The sequence below is a fragment of the Orycteropus afer genome, unplaced genomic scaffold (assembly GCF_000298275.1).
Source record: "Orycteropus afer afer isolate SDZICR_OR568_19922 unplaced genomic scaffold, OryAfe1.0 scaffold00362, whole genome shotgun sequence".
Lineage (NCBI taxonomy): Eukaryota > Metazoa > Chordata > Mammalia > Tubulidentata > Orycteropodidae > Orycteropus > Orycteropus afer.
The window spans coordinates 2,547,221-2,565,507 of record NW_006921949.1 but is presented as its reverse complement, the minus strand read 5'-3'; the positions used below and the strand labels follow the sequence as shown (position 1 = coordinate 2,565,507).

General features: G+C 35.7%; 1 protein-coding gene across 1 annotated transcript in view; it reads right to left on the bottom strand.

Moving 5' to 3' along the window:
- Positions 1 to 3,830: 3,830 nt before the first annotated feature.
- Positions 3,831 to 18,287, bottom strand: part of TRAPPC13 (trafficking protein particle complex subunit 13) — a 52,214-nt gene continuing 37,757 nt past the window's right edge. The window contains exons 5-12 of the mRNA XM_007952861.2: positions 17,985 to 18,057; positions 16,336 to 16,380; positions 12,003 to 12,020; positions 10,039 to 10,172; positions 8,216 to 8,414; positions 7,596 to 7,696; positions 4,052 to 4,202; positions 3,831 to 3,935 (exon numbers count right to left, since the gene is read on the bottom strand). Coding sequence (XP_007951052.2) covers positions 3,831 to 3,935; positions 4,052 to 4,202; positions 7,596 to 7,696; positions 8,216 to 8,414; positions 10,039 to 10,172; positions 12,003 to 12,020; positions 16,336 to 16,380; positions 17,985 to 18,057 — 826 coding nt within the window. The remainder of the gene's footprint in view (positions 3,936 to 4,051; positions 4,203 to 7,595; positions 7,697 to 8,215; positions 8,415 to 10,038; positions 10,173 to 12,002; positions 12,021 to 16,335; positions 16,381 to 17,984; positions 18,058 to 18,287) is intronic.

Below are 18,287 nucleotides of genomic sequence, written 5' to 3'. Positions count from 1 at the left end.
AAGATCAGAACTTAAGACTTAGGCTTTTGAAATCAAATACCCACAGTGGTTAAGTCCTCAACTACTAACTGAAAGGCAGTTTGAACCTACCAGCCACAGTGTTAGAGAAAGATGTAGTAATTGCTTCCATAAAGATTACAGACTTGGGCAATTCTATTCCATCTTATATGGTCTCTATGAGTCGGAATGGACTTGATGGCAACAGGTTTGGTTTACATTCCATCCAAACCAACTAAATGCTTCATGAAGTTAGATTCAACTCCTAGTGTTCATGTGTTACACAAAATAAAATCTTAACTAATTACATAAAAGTGATTTAGGAAAAGAGAACCAAAGATGATCCTTAATTAAAAACTAACCATTTTTACCCAGTGTTGGATAATTAGTTTCTAGCCTAATTATCTTGAGTACATGAAAAACACTAAAATCAGTAAAATTTGTAAGCCTCTAAAAACGCACTGCCATCGATTCAATCAGATCCGACTCATAGCGACCCTTCCTTGGGTTTCCGAGGTGGTATCACTACGGAAGTAGATTGTCTGCCCTTCTTTCTGAGGAGTGGCTGGTGGGTTTGAACCTCCAGCCTTCTGGTTAGCAGTCAAATGCTTTAGGCGCTATGCCACCAGAGCTCCCTGTAAGCCTCTGTTGTTATGTGCCGTCGAGTCGGACCCAACTCATAGCGCCCCCTCCTTGGGTTTCCAAGGCAGTATCACTATGGAAGGAGATTGCCCCATCTTCCTTCTGAGGAGTGACTGGTAGGTTTGAACCACCAGCTTTCTGGTTAGCAGTCAAGTGCCTTAGGTACTACGCTACCAGAGCTCCCTGTAAGCCTCTAGACAGACTAAAAAAAAAAAGAGAAAAATTACAAATTAACACTATCAGCAATGGAAGAGTAGATATCACTAGGCCCAGTAGACATTAAAAGAATAATTGGAAAATACTATGTTTTTGTTAGCTGCTGCTGAGATGGCCCCAACTCTTGGCAATCCTATACGAAACGGAACAGAGCCTTGCCTGTTGTGATACATACCCCATGATTGGTTGTGGGTCAGGCAGTTGTGATCCATAGGGTTTTCATTTGCTGATTTTTCAAAGGAAATCACTAGGACTTTCTTCCCAGGCTGTCTTAGTCTGGAAGCTCCACTGAAACCTGTTTAGTATCATAGCAACACTAAAACCTCCACTGATAGATGGGTAATGGCAGTACATAGATTGGCCAGGAAGTGAACTTGGGTCTCCTGTGTGAAAGGCGAGAATCCTACCACTGAACCACCAACGTCCCCAACTCTAGGTCCATATATTTAACAACGGAGAAGAAATAAATTCCTTGTAAGATACAAACCAAAGTTCACAGAATAATCTAAATAGACCTATATTAATCAAATAAATTAAATTCATAGTTAAAAACTTTCCAGAAAAGAAAACCACAGGCCCAAATGGTTTTACTGGTGAATTCTACCAAACATGTAAGGAAGAAATACCAATCCTACACAATCTCTTGAAGAAAACAGGAGGAGGAGGAAAAACTCCCCATCTAATTTTATTTGGCCAGTATTACTCTAGTACCAAGTAGCCACTCCTCGGAAAGAAGGTTGGGCAATCTACTTCCGTAGTGATACAGCCTTGGAAACCCAAGGAGGGGTCGCTATGAGTCGGGTCTGACTCGACAGCATGTAACAACAACCCTAGTACCAAAATCAGACAGACATTGTAATAAAAAGCACTTTAAAATAATGTCTTGAAGTGCTAGTATCTGTAGTTAAGGTAGCCTTTCCTTTTACTTACAATAATGGGAATTGGTTTATTTCTTCCATTTCACCTTCTAGTTTCTTTCTTTGCTAATATACCACCCATAACAGATTCACTCTAGATATTGTCTGTCCACTTACCTGGGTTCCCATTCTATTCAGGACATTTTTGCTCTTCAAGAAAATACCTGCATTACGTTGGAATCACTGCATTGCAAGTTATTTGAAGAGACAGTTCTGTGCGATTGGACTATGCTAGCTACTCTAAAAATGAGAAGAAATGCCCCAAATATTATTCTTGCTGGTCTGGAAAATACAGCTCCATTCTAACTAGAGGAACAAAAAGGCACTATGTAAATCTCTGTATATGTTCTACTTAGGAATGCTTCACTTCCATCAACTGCATTTCATTGTAGCTGTGTTACGATGCTACATAAAACTTAACATGTCCTTGTTAAACAACTGACATTCCCATTTAATGTACCAAATTGTTTGTCTACTTTTTATAATATGGTTTAAACAGATTCTTTCCAAGGTGGGATTATTTAACCTTAAAGTATGAACAATGTGTGTCTGAGTTATTGTTTACAAACAGGAGAGACTTTATAACTAGATAGCAGATTCCAAGTGACCATTTTATGTTAAATTTTAAATTTGAAACAAAGTTCAGTCATGAGAAGCTGCTTAAACAACAGTGGAAGGGCCAATGCAGTGGCTACGAAGTCTTGTTTCATCATTTAGTTAACTTTAATCATTTTGGAAGAAAGATAGACTTTAATTCTATACTACTTGCACTTTATTTTGTACAGATATTTCATTAATTATTGTAATTTGATGAGTAAACCTCATTCTGACCATAGCTTTCATTTGAGACCAAACAATTTGTCATGGCAATAAATATTTATGCATTTAAGAAAAACTCATTTTTGTATTTGACTTTAATGCACTCCTACACTTAAATTCTATACACAGTTGAATTTCAGCTTGCCAAAGTAGGGTAGCTTTTATTGAACAGCTAAGCTTTTGTTTTCCTGACAAAATACTTAAACTTTTTAATACATTTATGTTGCAGAGATGTTTACAAGCTAAACTTTTGTTCATGACATAAGTCAGTAAGCTGGATTTGATACAGAGCTGGAAAGTTTTATTATAATACTAATACATGATTTAGAGCTCAAGATCAAGTATCAGAAGCTACGAATCTTTTAAATAAGCCATATGAAAAAAAGTGGCTTACTTTTCAATACCAAACTAAACAAAAACAAACCAGGACTTTTTGGCTTAGAATTAGAAAATTATTTCGCTACTAAATTAGAAATCCACAGAGTAATCAACCACCTAACAAATAAAACCCAATTCTGATCTGCTATTCAGGGAATGAAAGTATGATATACATAAATCCATACCACAGTCCCAATAAAATAATTTTTAAAACAATTAGAAAAGCTCATACTTTGTTAGCAAAGTAACAGATTACATAAGGACTACCCTAAACTTTTACACAAATACCTTTTTTGTTGACTCAGGAGTAGGAAAATATGAGTTAACTGAACTATTTCTGATAAAATATTATGAGAATTCCCAGCTTCTAAGAAATATCTTCTAGATCTGAGTTGACAAACTGCAGCCCAATCCATCCTAGCACTTCTTTTGTAAATATAATTGCACTTTTTTTTTTAATTGTCCATACCTGCTTTCACAGTACAACTGCAGAGTAGGTATGACAGAAATCACATGGCCTGTAAAGCCTAAAATATTTAGACCTTAACAAAAGTTTGCTGATACCCCTGTTCTAGAGGCTTGCTAGGAACAGATGTTCTCAAATAGAGTGTATATGGATAACAAAGTCCAATGATCATCTAAAATGAAATGAGATGAGACAGCATGTAGAAAATACACAAATGTTCACTTAGAATCTCAAATCAGATGGTTCTTTTCAAAGCAAATATTTAGTATTTTCAACTCAGTTATACAGGAAAGAAATTTAAATATATATTTTTGTTGTTAAATTGATCTTACAAAGCTGACAAAATTACACAAAGTAGTTTTGTGAAACCAAAAGTGTAGTATTAGAAATTTTCTTCAGTTTTCCATTTTAATGGCTGATACCACACAGACTTGTGCGATGTCATCATATTCATATGTTCTCTTTAAGAAGGTGTCTGTTAATCTTAAGCCAGAGACGCTCTATTGAGAGAAAGATACAAATTTTAACTTACTGGTAATTAAAAAAAAAAAAAAAAGAGAATTAATGACTGGGATAATGGCCCCCAAATACTGAAATTATTCAAAAGAAAACATACTTGCAGTCCCTGTACTGAAGACAGTAGAGTAAGGGCAAGGCAGAGAGAGGAACTTGGGTGCAGCTTTCCAAGCTGTCTACCTGAAATGCCACACCAGTGGATAGAATTGGTATTGCACATTTCCAAAACCAGATCCATAGTCCTTTCACTGCTGGAGGAATCAGAAACACAGGAATAAATCTTGATCCTGGCACAAAAAGGTACTATTTATTTATTGCTAAATGAACTTGTTTTCTGGGCTTCCAGAAGAATAAAAATCAGATATAAATGAAAAGCTATTACATCATTTTTATTTCACTTTAAGATACAATCAGGAAAATGAAAATAGATGGGGTCTTCTAGGGTTTAAAACGACCCTTAGACTGATCAGCCTGCCTTGATGTTGGCCTTCTGGTTCTAGTTCTGAACTGTGGCTTGCAGTGTTGACCTGTTAACAGTTTTGCTGTTTCTCTGGGAGGCGTCCAGACATTTGTGTCTGATCCTACTGTTCTGTATCCTTCCTATTAGGTACTCTGCAGGAAAGAAATTTTGCTATTTAATCTATGTTCCTTTAATATTATAGATATGCAGATAACTGGGAAAATGACAAGAGTCATAAGGAGTAAATATTAATTTATTTAACATAAAAAAGATTATTTCTGCTTATAACTGATACCACCAGTTTAACTTAAACATTTATTTCAAGTTAAATTTTAATGAAAGTACGCACTTAATGACAAATAGTCTTGTACTTTACCACTATTCATAACTAGTTTTAACTTTTTTAGCTGTTTTCTCATAGTTGGCTTCATATTTTAAAATACTCATTTTAATACTTGATTTTTAGACTTATTTAACTTAATGGTATTGAACTTTTTTGTGTATGTATCTCTCTAGCAGATGTTTGAAATGCTCACTATGTATGTCCATAAGCAGTATAAAGCTAACAGGAGGCAAAGTTAGGATAACTTCTTAGACACAACTGAGCACCATGAGGGAGTCACTGGGCCTGCAGGCTGGGGACTAACTATGGTTGTGGGGGACATCAACCTCAACTGGCACAACATCAACTAGCCAACCAACCAACAAAAAAATCACCTCATTGCCATCGAGTCGATGAGGACGCTACATCTTACTTTGGTGAGTAGTTACTGGGGTCTTAATAGCTTGCAAGCAGCCATTTAACAGAGAAGAATGAAGAAAATCAAAGATGCATGGAAATAGTCCAAAGGACTCATGGACCATGAGAACCTCAGTTTACATGACCCAAGACCAGAACAACTAGGTGGCGCCTGGCTACCAATGCCAATTGCTTGGAAAGGGATCAAAATGGGAGATCCTAGACAGAATGGAAGAAAAAGTGTAGAGCAAAATTAAAAAAGACCAGGTTTACTGGTCAGACAGAGATGGGTGAAACCTGAGACTATGGCCTCGAGTCACCCATTGGGCCTGGAATTGAACTCACTCCCGTGGGTGGCTTAACTCTCAGCCAAATAATAGATAGGCCTACGAGTTGAACAACTACACCAGGGAGATGCACTCCTTAGAACAGCTGACCATGGGAGATCAGAAGGACAGCATCTGCATGGGGAAAAAGGGAGGCAGCAATGCATAGGCAAGGACACAGGGAAAGGACCACAAGAAGTGGGAAGAGAGCAGTTACACTGCAGGCATCGTAATCAGTGTCACAACACATAATGTGTATATGAACTGCTGAATGTAAAATAAATCTGCTTTGTAAAATTTCACCCAAATCACAATAAAAAGTTAAAAAAAATGATGAACAAAATGCCAACTCTTGTGCCACAGACCAGGTTAGGTGTACTACTTGTGTTTTCTCATTAAATTTCACAAAAATCCAGTAAGAATGTATATGTGTTGTATGTGTGTGTGTGTGTGTGTGTGTGTGGGAAGGATGGAGTAATACAATTTAGAAGTAGAAAAGCTAAGAAACAAGTGACGTATTAAAAAAAAAAAAAAAGTGATTTATAGAAAACCCTTATTTGAATCACCGAAAGTTAAAGTGAACACTTAAAGAAATGAAATTCCTTTATTTTTTACAACACTTTGTCGGCTGGTGAATAACTGATTTGCTATGTATGCCTCAAAAAAGACAAACAGAAACAAAAACCACCCAATATGAGCCCTATATGCACACAGGGTCTTTACCATGTTTGTAATGGTAGCATAGTGCCTAAGGCACTTGACTGCTATCCAGAAGGCTGACAGTTCAAACCCACTAGTCACTCCTCAGAAGGAAGATGGGGCAATCTACTTCCACACTGATACTACCTTGGAAACTCAAGGAGGGGTCGCTATGAGTCAGGTCTGACTCAATGGCACCTAACAACAACAACATTTACTAAGCTCCTTTGTTGTGGTAGGCATTGTGTGTACAAGGCTGGGTAAGACACAGTCCCTTCTGTGGAATAATTCACAATCTACTAAAGAAAAGACTAATAATTATAGCAATGTATGTGTCACTAAAAATCTATGTAAAATTTTTCTATGACATAGAAAGAAATGATATTCTATTCTTTGGAGGGACTATGTACCTTCATAGAGGAAGGAGGTATTTTGAAGAATGAATATTTATCTCCCTAATATAAAAAAATTACAATGGATATGCGATAAAAAAAAATTATACATTCAGATTATGAAGGATGGGGCTCATCAATGCAATATTATCCAAATGCCTCAACTAATAATAATACCAAGTAGTAATAGGAGTAGTAGCCAAAATGGGATTTAATCCTAGGATTTTCTTGTTCTGAAGCTCTATCTTTGCATAATGACTAGATCACACTCTCACTTTATTAGCAAAGCCCTGTTCAAATTACTATTCTTCATGGAGGAGCCCTGGTGGTACAGCAGTTCCAGTGGTTGGCTGTAACTGCAAGGCCAGTAGTTCAAAACCACAAGCTGCTCTGTGGGATAAAGATGTGGCAGTCTGCTTCCTTAAAGATTAACAGCCTTGGAAACTCTCTGGGATAGTTCTACTCTGTACCCTATAGGGCACAGTCACAACTGACTCGATGGCAATGGGTTTGATTTTGTTATCCCTTATATTTAAATTCATAACTAGTTTTTAGTTTCTAAATACCAAAGAAACAACTTGGGTACAAGTGTGTATCAGAAAAATTCACCTTCTTATTCTAAATCTATAATGCATTTTTCTGTAAGAACCTACTAGCTCATGGTTAGTAATCTCAAGTGTGAAGGGGGGATAAACAACACAAGGAACATAGACTTTGAAGTCAAATGCATCTGGATTCAAATTCTGACCCCATCTTTGCTACCTCTATAACCCTGAGTAAGTCACTTAACCTCTTTGAGCTGGCACCCTCATGTATAAAATGTGAATGTATGAATGAAAGAAAATACAGAAAATGCCTAATATAGTAGGACCTACCTATGAAAAATGTTGTATTATTTAATACCAATATCAGGGAAGGCTATAAGCCAATAGGAAACGTAAAAGAAGACAACATATTTCAAAGATTTAAAAACTCTCTTTCAGGTACATGAGGACAAAAAGACATCCACCCACAAACACTGCCATTACCTGCAGTTTGTTATTTTACAGGTTATATGAAAAGGTTCTTCTAGGTTTACGGTATCTGGGATTGCCTCCAAAGACAACCTAACATCTCCATAGCCTGGAGCCTAAGAAAGAAAGCAACGCATTTAATATGCATCTATTATAAAACCCATCAATTTTAATAACTACCCCAAACAAACACATTCACTCAAATGCTGACAGTATGCCAACCTGATACTCAGATCAAACATTCCACTGTTCTCCCATTGTAACCTCTTGTGCTGCTACAACCTAAAGAACAGCACTGCAAGCCCTAAGAATTTGTTTTTGCTGTAATTACTACAAGTTCAGAAGAGTTAAGAGGAATCTCATGAATGAATATAGGTGGTAACAACTGATAAGCAGTTATTCTGTTTTGCAAAGTAAAACATATTAAGGATACATTAACACTTGAGCATTCTCTATCTCAATGCCAGTTTTCCACTCAGAGATCCATAAAATAATTAGTCTTTTATCTCTTATTCTCTAATAACAGTAACACCTTCTGTGGTGGTTTGATTTTTAGTGATCCAGAAAAATTTAAGTTGCTCTAACCATCCCCTATCTACCCTCAAACCCTCACCAAAGTTCTTTTCCAGACTCACCATTCTTTGAAGTTGGCTGGTTTGCAACCTTCCCCTTTCACCTAGATTTGTTTTCCACACTATATCCAATTTTCCAATCACTGTTACTCCCTTAATGATGCCTGCTTTTTCTGCAAACTCCTTCTTGGGCTTAAGGCAGTATAAGTACTGGCGTGTATCCATTGGCTGCAAATATGCTCTTGAACCAAATGTTGATATACTGGGAGGGATGGAGACAGACAGAGATGGAGAAAAATCTCTAGCATCTTTTAAAAGAAAAACCATGGCCATGATTGCTCCTTTTGGACAAGAACTGGATTATCTAGATCAGAACAGGTCACTGGTACAAGAACAAAAATGACTTGTATTGAAAGGATTTTTTTTTCAGTTGATTGACATGGAAATCTTGAGATTCTTTATAATAGAATGAACTGTTATTACCTAGAATATTGGACGTGTATCATAATACACCTACTCCTCACTTACTGACTATCTTGTTATCCAACATTTTGCATTTACGATAGTAAGAAATCTATGTAAACTTTTGTGTATTAATGACACATAGCTATCAATAATGAATGCCAAGGTTCCTGACAGGGTCCCAACTGGTGGACCCTGTGTACACACATAACATTTCACTACTCAGGAAGGGAAAGGAGGTACAGTGTCCCTGAGCCACTGGGGTGTTGGGTGGAGCAGGGAAGGGGGACCATGGTTGGGGCAGCAAGGTTGAGTCAGGCCATGGTCAGGAGCCCCAAGAGGGCATTTGGGTGCCTGGGGACCAGCACCTATGCAGCCCCTTATGCTCTGGAAATCCCAAATATGGGGAGGAACGCAGGGCTTGGACTACCCTCGTTCTTGAAGACTGTGCATTCCTCCCTTGCTGGTAGTGGTGGGGCTCAGCTCTCTTGAGGTGCTGTACGAGAGTGGGAGGTGGTGGTGGCAGATAACCTCAGCAGAGGCCCGGTGGAATGTTCGCAGTACAGGTGAGGGGGTGAGATGATGTGATCATCCTCCATTTTCGCCGAACACCAATTTCTGCGTAACAATCTGGTCTTTGGAACCTAACCATTGTTGATAAGTGAGAAGTGTATGTAACAGAAAAAAATGCAATAGAAATCAGGATGTTAAGTACCATGTCCATTTCTCTAAAACTGTCAATGAGAATAGATTAGAATAAGATGACAAATACCATTCTAAAATTACATAATCATTTTTAAAGTGAACTGAAATACAGGAGAAGTCTCAGACAAGGAAAAGAAAGAAAAATAATTGTTTTCCTCAGAGAAAGGATGGGAGTCTATAAACTGTTCTGTATCAGACCACCATAAGATGATAAAAGTAAAATTCATTCCTGACTAATAAGGTACTACTTTCCTCAGCTATTACTTTCTTATCTCTATTAATATCAACCCTACGTCTATTTATTTCCCTCTTCTATATTATCTATTGAAAGATACATGCATTTCCTTTTTCACACAGAAAATTAAACCATCTCTTCCTATGCCCACTACTCTTCGGGTTGGGAGCGTTTCTTCTTAATACTCACCATCATCCTTTTCCTAACTTCTTTTTCACTGTTCCTTTCCATGCCTCAGTTTCATCATTTGTGGGACAGGGATGATAGTTTCCATATTTACCTCACCCATTATTGTGAGAATTAAAAGATCAAGTGCTTCAAACAATAAAATATAACATGCAAAGGGCTAGGATTCTTATTTTTATGTGGATAACTGAAGCACTGATATAGTATTATTGAAATAAATGATTATAAACCACTCAAGAGGAATGGATTGAGAAAGGATTTATCTTTCAAAACCAAAAACTTCTTAATTCATATTTACCATTCTCCAGCTTGGCTGATAGAATTTAATTCTGCTACATTGTACATTATAGATGGCTCCAGTGAAACCTTCTCCATAAACATAGGTGAGTTTGTGATATTCTGAATCTGGGCTTCGAGAAATACTTCATCAGTCTGAGGATATGAAAAAAAAAAAAAAAAAAAAATCCACCGAAGTGTGATGGTATTTTAAATATTTACCTCAACAACAATATCTGGTCTAAATAAAGAAAAAATATTAACCACAAATGTGATTAGTTCATGCCTGCAAATCAAAGTTATCACAATTAATGCAAGAAAAGAAATCTTCATCCCAACATAATTAATAGGAGCAAAGTCAAGTGTTAGTCAACTGATACCCTGCCAAACAATGGATGGGGGATAACTGTAAAATATTTTGTATTAACAGCTTAAAAATATTTATTTAACTGGAATTTCATTCACAAATTTTTCAATCTTTTAGTAATGGAAATGCTAAAATGAGCTTTATGTGAATATACCTGGGCACCAATAATTTTGTGATATGTTACAATGTAAGATCATTAGGTCTTTATTTTTGATGGTATAGTTGTTACCACTATGCTATCTGTGAATATTCTATTTTATAAGTTTATAAGATTTAATTTTTTTAATTAAAACAATTTGCAAGTACTCATTAATGATTTCTTGGTTCATGTTAAATATATGTTTAAGGTTAGAAAATAAGTATGTGGACTATACCTGGCAATCTTAGAGTTTTTAAATCAAGCAAAAGTTAATTCATAGCTTTAGTGAGATAGGAACATGGATGCTATTACACAGCAGTTTAGTCATCAGGTGTTTTAAATACCAATTTTATATCAATTTTTAATTCCCTGATTATTTATACTAAGTATCTGTGTTTTTATGCTATGTGATTACTATTTTTCTTTATGTAATTGAAGAATAACAAACCTATATAAAAAATGATATACTATGGGTATTCAAGAATTATTTTATTCAAAAGTTCCATAATAATAAACATACAGAAATAAAACATTTTTAAAAAACAAACAAAAAACTATGACCCCCAAAAATATGAGTTATGAGCTTTTGTAATACTGAATCAGGGTAATGGAAGTCATTTTTAAAAATATAATGATGAAATTATAATGTATTTTTATCTAAAACAAAACAAATTCTTTAAATGAAAATAGTACAGAATCGTTTATCAGTTTAAAATACATGTATAATTAAGGGCATTATTCTGTACCCTTTTCTCAAATATAATAATATATCCCATCAATCCATTGCTTTAAAAAATAAACACAAAACCAAATGCCCACATTTCAATTTAAAAAATGCAACTGTCTGTATAAATTGAGGAAGAGTTTAGATAAAATGGAATAAAAACAAGCAGCATAATGGAAAACCAAGTTAGTTTGAACAGTTAATACAAGGTAATTTGACATTTGAAAATTTAAGAATTCAGTGCTAAGGCAACTGATATTAAGTGTGCAATGCCCTATTAGGCAAATCCTGCTTATTTTAAATAGAAATTTGAAAATGTGATTTTTAGCCAACTTGGGAAAACCTGTTTTTCTTCTGTTGACTGTTCTTGTTAAAAGGCCTTTAACTGATCCATACTTAAAACTAATATCACTATGCATTTAAAGACAGATTTCAACCATGTAGTCTATTCAATGAATTGAAAACAGTGGAGTATTTTATGGCAAGGTGCTGAAATTCCCAAGGCTATTTTCAACAGGGTTACGAGGTCTCTTTTAAAAAATGGCTAAATGAGAAACAATGAAAATGGGAACTGTTTCAATATGACAATTTTACCTTTCATCTATTTTTTCCCCAAAACAATAAGATAATCAATATAACAGTATCCATAACTAACTCTGTTTTTCCATTATGTTTTATAAAGAGAGGTTAATTAGGCAGAGTCAGTAAGTAGTGAGTAAGAAAAGCATATAAATTTATAATAAAAAATCAAATTACCACAGAACTGAGGTCACTCTAATGGAAAAATAAAAAAGAAAAATTAGAAAAATCAGAGATAAATGTTAAAGAAAAAGAATAACTTTAAAATGCATTTCTGCATTTTTAAAATATTTACTAAACAAGACGGCATTAGTGAACAAGAAAGTAAACAGAAAGCAACATAAAGAAGTATGACAAACCATTTCTTTAAAAAGGTGAAACTTCTGAGGTTAAATGACAATGGAACAGAGAAGAACACTACAGCTGAATTCTTAAACAGGAGCAAATACTTAAGGTCACATTTTGGAGGAGAGAATATATATAGTCCATGACTTTCCAGTTCTACAAATTTTTTACTATACTGTAATTCTTCAGATCATTTAGGATAGATATACACTAATCAAAAGGAGCTCTGGTGGCATAGTGCCTAAGGCATTTGACTGCTAACCAGAAGGTTGGTAGTGCAAACCCACCAGCCACTCCGCGGAAGGAAGACTGGACAATCTACTTCTGTAAAGATTTACAGCCTCAGAAACCCAAAGGGAGTTGTTATGAGTCATAATCAACTCAATGGCAGCGAGTTGGGTTTTTTGGTTATATGCTAATCGAACATTCAGAATAGATATGCACTGTATTGTTGTTGTTAGTTGCCCTTGAGTGAATTCTGATTCATGGTGACCCCATGTGAGCAGAGTAGAACTGCTCCATAGGGATTTCAAGGCTGTGACCTTTTGGAAACAGATAGCTAAGCTAATATTGACTAAGCTTATATTCTTTGGTGCCTGTGGGTGGGTTGTATCACCAGTCTTTTGTGATTGGTCATAACACTAAGTCAAACACTTAGCCCTTTAGCTTCTCCTAATAGTGGCTAAGTCACTTGCCTGCTAACCAGACGGCTGGCGGTTCAAACCCACCAGCCACTCCTCGGAAGGAAGGTTGGGCAATCCTACTTCCGTAGTGATACTGCCTTGAAAACCCAAGGAGGGGTCGCTATGAGTCGGGGCCGACTCGACGGCACATAACAACAACAAACTTGTATAGGGAGCTCCGGTGGTGTAGCACCTAAGGCATTTGACTGCTAACCAGAAGGCTGGAGGTTCAAACCCACCAGCCACTCCTAGGTTGGGCAATCTACTTTGGGAGCTCTGGTAGCATAGTGCCTAAGGCACTTGACTGCTAACCAGAAGGCTGGCGGTTCAAACCCACCAGCCACTCCTCGGAAGGAAGGTTGGGCAATCTACTTCCCTAGTGATACCGCCTTGGAAACCCAAGGAGGGGTCACTATGATTCGGGTCTGACTCATGGCACATAACAAACTTGTATAGGGAGCTCTGGTAGTGTAGTACCTAAGGCACTTGACAGCTAACCAGAAGGCTGGCAGTTCAAACCCATCAACCACTCCTCAGAAGGTTGGGCAATCTACTTCTGTAGTGATATCACCTTGGAAAAGCAAGGAGGGGTCAGATTCTTTTTATTTATATATTTCTAAAACTATTTACTTTTCAAGGGCTAGAAACCATTTTTCACCTCTGTGTTCCCAAGCTATTATGCTGGCACTTCATGATTTTTTTTTCTAGTCTTATAGTTATGTCATGTCTCTCTCCTTACTAGATTTAAGTTCCATGAGGATTGTCCAGTGTATATTTATTTCTCTTCAGTAAGTGGCACGGGACTCTGTACCCAGCAAGTGATCATGTGTTTGAATCCTATCTTCTAATGTCACCAATCTTTTTGCAAGGCTTTCTTATCTTAGCAGACTACAACAAAGTTTAAATTTCTTTTCCTATAGGTGATTCACTTATTATTAGAAGCAGCATCAAAAACATGTTTGAGACAAATGTGGGACTGATAATATAGTTGTGTAAGGACTACAGTACAGAGTAATATGCATCACTTACTGCTGCTAGTTTGGTTTACTGACTTCTACAATCTATCAGAAATTCCCAGTTATGGTGAATAGGGGATCTCTGGTGGTGTAGTGCCTAAGGCATTTGACTGCTAACCAGAAGCTTGGTGATTCAAACCCACCAGCCACTCTTCAGAAAGAAGATTGGGCAATCTACTTCCATAGTGATACTGCCTCGGAAATCCAAGGAGGGGTCACTATGAGTCAGATCCAACTCGACGGCAGTGAGTAGATGGTCAATAGACTCTACCTCACACTATTGGCTAAACAGTAACAGGTAATACTGAATATCTTTAAGATCCTAAATGCTATTTTCTAGTTTCTGGTTTTTAAAGTGATGTCTATTTTCAGAATTTTACTAAAAAAATATTTAGCTGAAGTTTTTTGCAAAATTTAGATTAAAGATTATATCAACACATGTTAGCTGAAAAGGCACAGCAAACTAACTTATTACTATGATTATAAAAAACAGAATATTGTATGGCAATGGGTAAAGATTGAAAGAGAATATGGGTTAATGAAGATCAATTACTTGTTAGTTTGGTGAAATTGTAGGTCACCCTCTTTTCTTTATGGGGGCATTTCATTGACTTTTTTTTTTAAATTATGTAATGACTAGTGATGTAAAAATTATCTGGCAAAAAACTCTGGATATTAGTGTTACAAAATGAATTGAAAAGTATCTAATGTATTGCCACATTTTCAACAAAAAAATCTAAAACAGCTTAATTAACATGTGTCTTTCTAGGAGTCCATTATAGAAAAAGAACCTACCTATATTTCTATTTGTTTTTATTTGCTAATCTATCTATTCTAATAGTTAACATTCTCCTCTCATACCATGGATGAAATATTTTCCAGCACAATGACAAATTAGACTATTTAAAATTCACCAAGCTGAATGCTATACTATAATTAATCAACTATATATACCATTAGTAACAAAATATATGGAACATGTAGTATTCCAAAACTCCCCTCCTCACCAAAAAGAAGTATCAACTATAAACATTTATTGCTCTCCTTAATTAGACTGTACTTCCCATCAAACATGTGTGCTCTTCACTATGTTCTCAGCATTCCCAGCATTAATAACTCTTCTTGGATGTCCTTCACTGTTCTGATGCTTTTCTGTTGCCATTATCCACTTTCCAGACTTTGCTACTGTTCCCCTCCTTGTCTATGAAGCTTCTTCAGACTTCTCTAAGATCTCATCCCCAGAGTTCCTATAGCACAACTGTTTATATCAATTTTTTAGACTTACTATATACTATCCTAGGTAGTTCTTTTATTTTATATATTTTTTTCTCTTCTCCTAATAGGTCTTCACTGAAGGCACATTTTTTATCTTAGACATCTTAGTCTTTATTCCCAGTTTTCTATGAATTTCATACTAAGTAAAACTTCAGATTCTAATGATAAAAATATAAATAGCAAATTTCTAATTTTCATTGGTTTTGAGAGTACTACAGACATAATTTTCATTTCAAAATACTGTTCTTAAATATCTTTGACTTTACCACTCTACTATGAAATACATGAGGAGCTCTGGTGGTGTAGTGCCTAAGGCACTGACTGCTAACCAGAAGGCTGGAAGTTCAAACCCACCAGCCACTCCTCAGAAGGAAGGTTGGGCAATCTACTTTTGTAGTGATACTGCCTCGGAAACCCAAGGAGGGGTCATTATGAGTTGGATCCGACTCGACGGCAGGGAGGTTTTGGTTTGATAAAATACATGATTTTTGAGGCCAGCACAGGGAATGTCAAGTGATTTGGTATTTCTAGAACTCCAGAAGCCAAGATGAAACAGAATATTCTAAAAGAAAGTCATTAATAAAATCTTTCTCCTATGGCAAACTCTGTTTCATCCCTTTTGTTAGGATAGAAGATAAATGACCTTTTATTTTAAGTTACTTCTCTATTATTTCCAATCTCCTTTCTCCCAAGGAGCTTTTGAAGCCATTCACCAAACTCAGCAACCTAACTCTGGCATGTTGACTTTCTGGGACAAAGAATATAATGTGCTGTGCTTTACTTGTCAGTATTTTCACAAGTGAATACTCAATCTATTCTGCAGGGTTAGCTCTATTTTATAATCCCCAGAGCATTATAAATACTCAACAGATTGCTATTGTTTTTAAACAGTAACAAGCACCATTAAATTCAATTATAAAATCATCTAATGAAAGAGGAGGAAGAGTCTCACAAAATTAACAATGGAAATAAAAATCAAAAAGCATTAATTTCATGTAGGTTGAAAACAGATTAAGAGACCAACAACTGAAATTATTCACTTTTGACTTAACCTTATGCTCATTTTTTCACAAGCAATGCATCGACTTAAAGCAATTTACTTCATTATAATGAGAAATGTAGTAAGTCAGATTTTAGTAAAATAAGATCTTAATGTTTAGTATAAAATCTCATTGGGTGCCCAACACTTACCTCTGCATTGTAAAATTTGGTTTTCACATCCAGTGGTTTGAGAACCTGTTTGAATAAAGCATATAAATCAGAGGAGAATAAAGCATATAAATTAGAGATTTTATCATTTGGCCATTTATTTTTTTTTAAATCACAGGGCTTAAATTTATCAAAAACATTTCCCAATTTTAACTGTAAAAGATTTCTGTAATAGGTATGCCACACTCTTGGGTGGGGGAACTCAAATGCATTTTTTTTTCCCCCTAAATTGTAATTTGGGTGAAAACATACAGAGCAAATTTGTTTTCCATTCAACAGTTCATACACATATGGTTTCATGACATTGCAATCCCCATAATGGCTCTCTTCCTGCTTCCTCCCTGTGGTTATCTTTTCCCTGTGTCCTTTCCTATGCATTCATTCCTGCCCTCTGAGCTTTTTCCCTTCACAAATGCTGCTCTTCCAACCTCCCATGGTTGATTTTTCTCAGGAGTGTACCTAACTTGTAGGCCTATTATTTGGTTAGAAGCCACAGGAATGAGTTCAATTCCAGGCCCAAAGGGTGACTAGGGGTCATCATAGTCTCAAGGGTTTCACCAGGCTATCAGACCAGTAATCCTGAACATTTTTTTTTTTTTTTTTAATGAACTAATGCATTTTTTAAAAGGCTACCATTATTTCATGACAGGGTGATGGTTATATGCTTTGCTTTTATTTAACAACATTTTGTTAAAGTGAACACATATCTATTTTCTATATCTATATTATATTTCACAGTAAAAATATTCACACAGAAAGCACCAGAATATTCTATTTTAAAAGTCACTCAAAAATCTCTAACAATTGAGTTCTGCAGCAAAACAATGGCAATTTTTCTGCTGATACTAGTATTTTTTCCACTTACAAATAGGAGAATGTATATAACATCATATCTATTTATAGACTCATAAGGCATTTGGCCCACCTCTTTCTCTTTCTCTCTCTCTCTCATACACACACACACACACACACACACAGTAGTGAAGAATTAAACCAGTGGTTTTTAAGCATTTTTGGAGCAAGGTCTTTGAAAATGGCAAATTCTAGAATTTCAGTGATTCATGTAGACCCAGAAGCAAGCTTGGTCCACTCACCACTAATCAATAATCTCTTATCCTATTCCCATTCATTTTATTCTCCTCCTGTATTTTTGTGTGTTTTGTCAAGTCATGAAAACAAACTTATTTTTTTGGATAAAAATCTTTACATTTCATTACAAATACATTACACTGGCAGTGTTATTTTGCTTTGCTTTTATTTAACTTATTTTAGTCTGATTTTAGATTGCTATAAATATGACTAGGAGCCCTTGTGCTGCAATGGTTAAAGTGCCAGGCTGGTAACCAAAAGGTCTATTATTTGAACTTACTATGGCTCTGTGGAAGAAAAGACCTAGTGTCCTTCTCCTGTATAGATTACAACCTTGGAAACCCAATAGGGCAGTTCTACTCTATCCTATACGGTATCGCTGTAAATCAGAAGTAACAAGTATAACAAGTAATAAGACAGATCCCCAAATATTTAATTATTTGCTGTACTTGGAGCTTTTTTTCATTAAAAATGTCAATAACCATATACCTCCAGAAAAAAAAAATCTAGAAAACAATTGACCTCTGTCATATTTTGAATACCTGAAATTTGAAGAATTTTCTAAAATACATTTTTTCTCCACTCTGAGTTGTATAACTCACTGCACACACCAAGCTGAAACAGAAAGATTGTCTTAATGATTCTGAATCATATGCAATTTTATTTAACAGTGAATTTAACATACCTCAATTTTTTTTTTTTTAAATTTTATTTTGATTTGGGTGAAGATTTACAGAATAAATTCACTTTTCATACAGCAGTTCACATATATTTTGTCTCATGTCATTGACCAAAATTTACAATGCAACAGCTCCCCTCCCACTTCCTCCCCATAGTTACCTCTT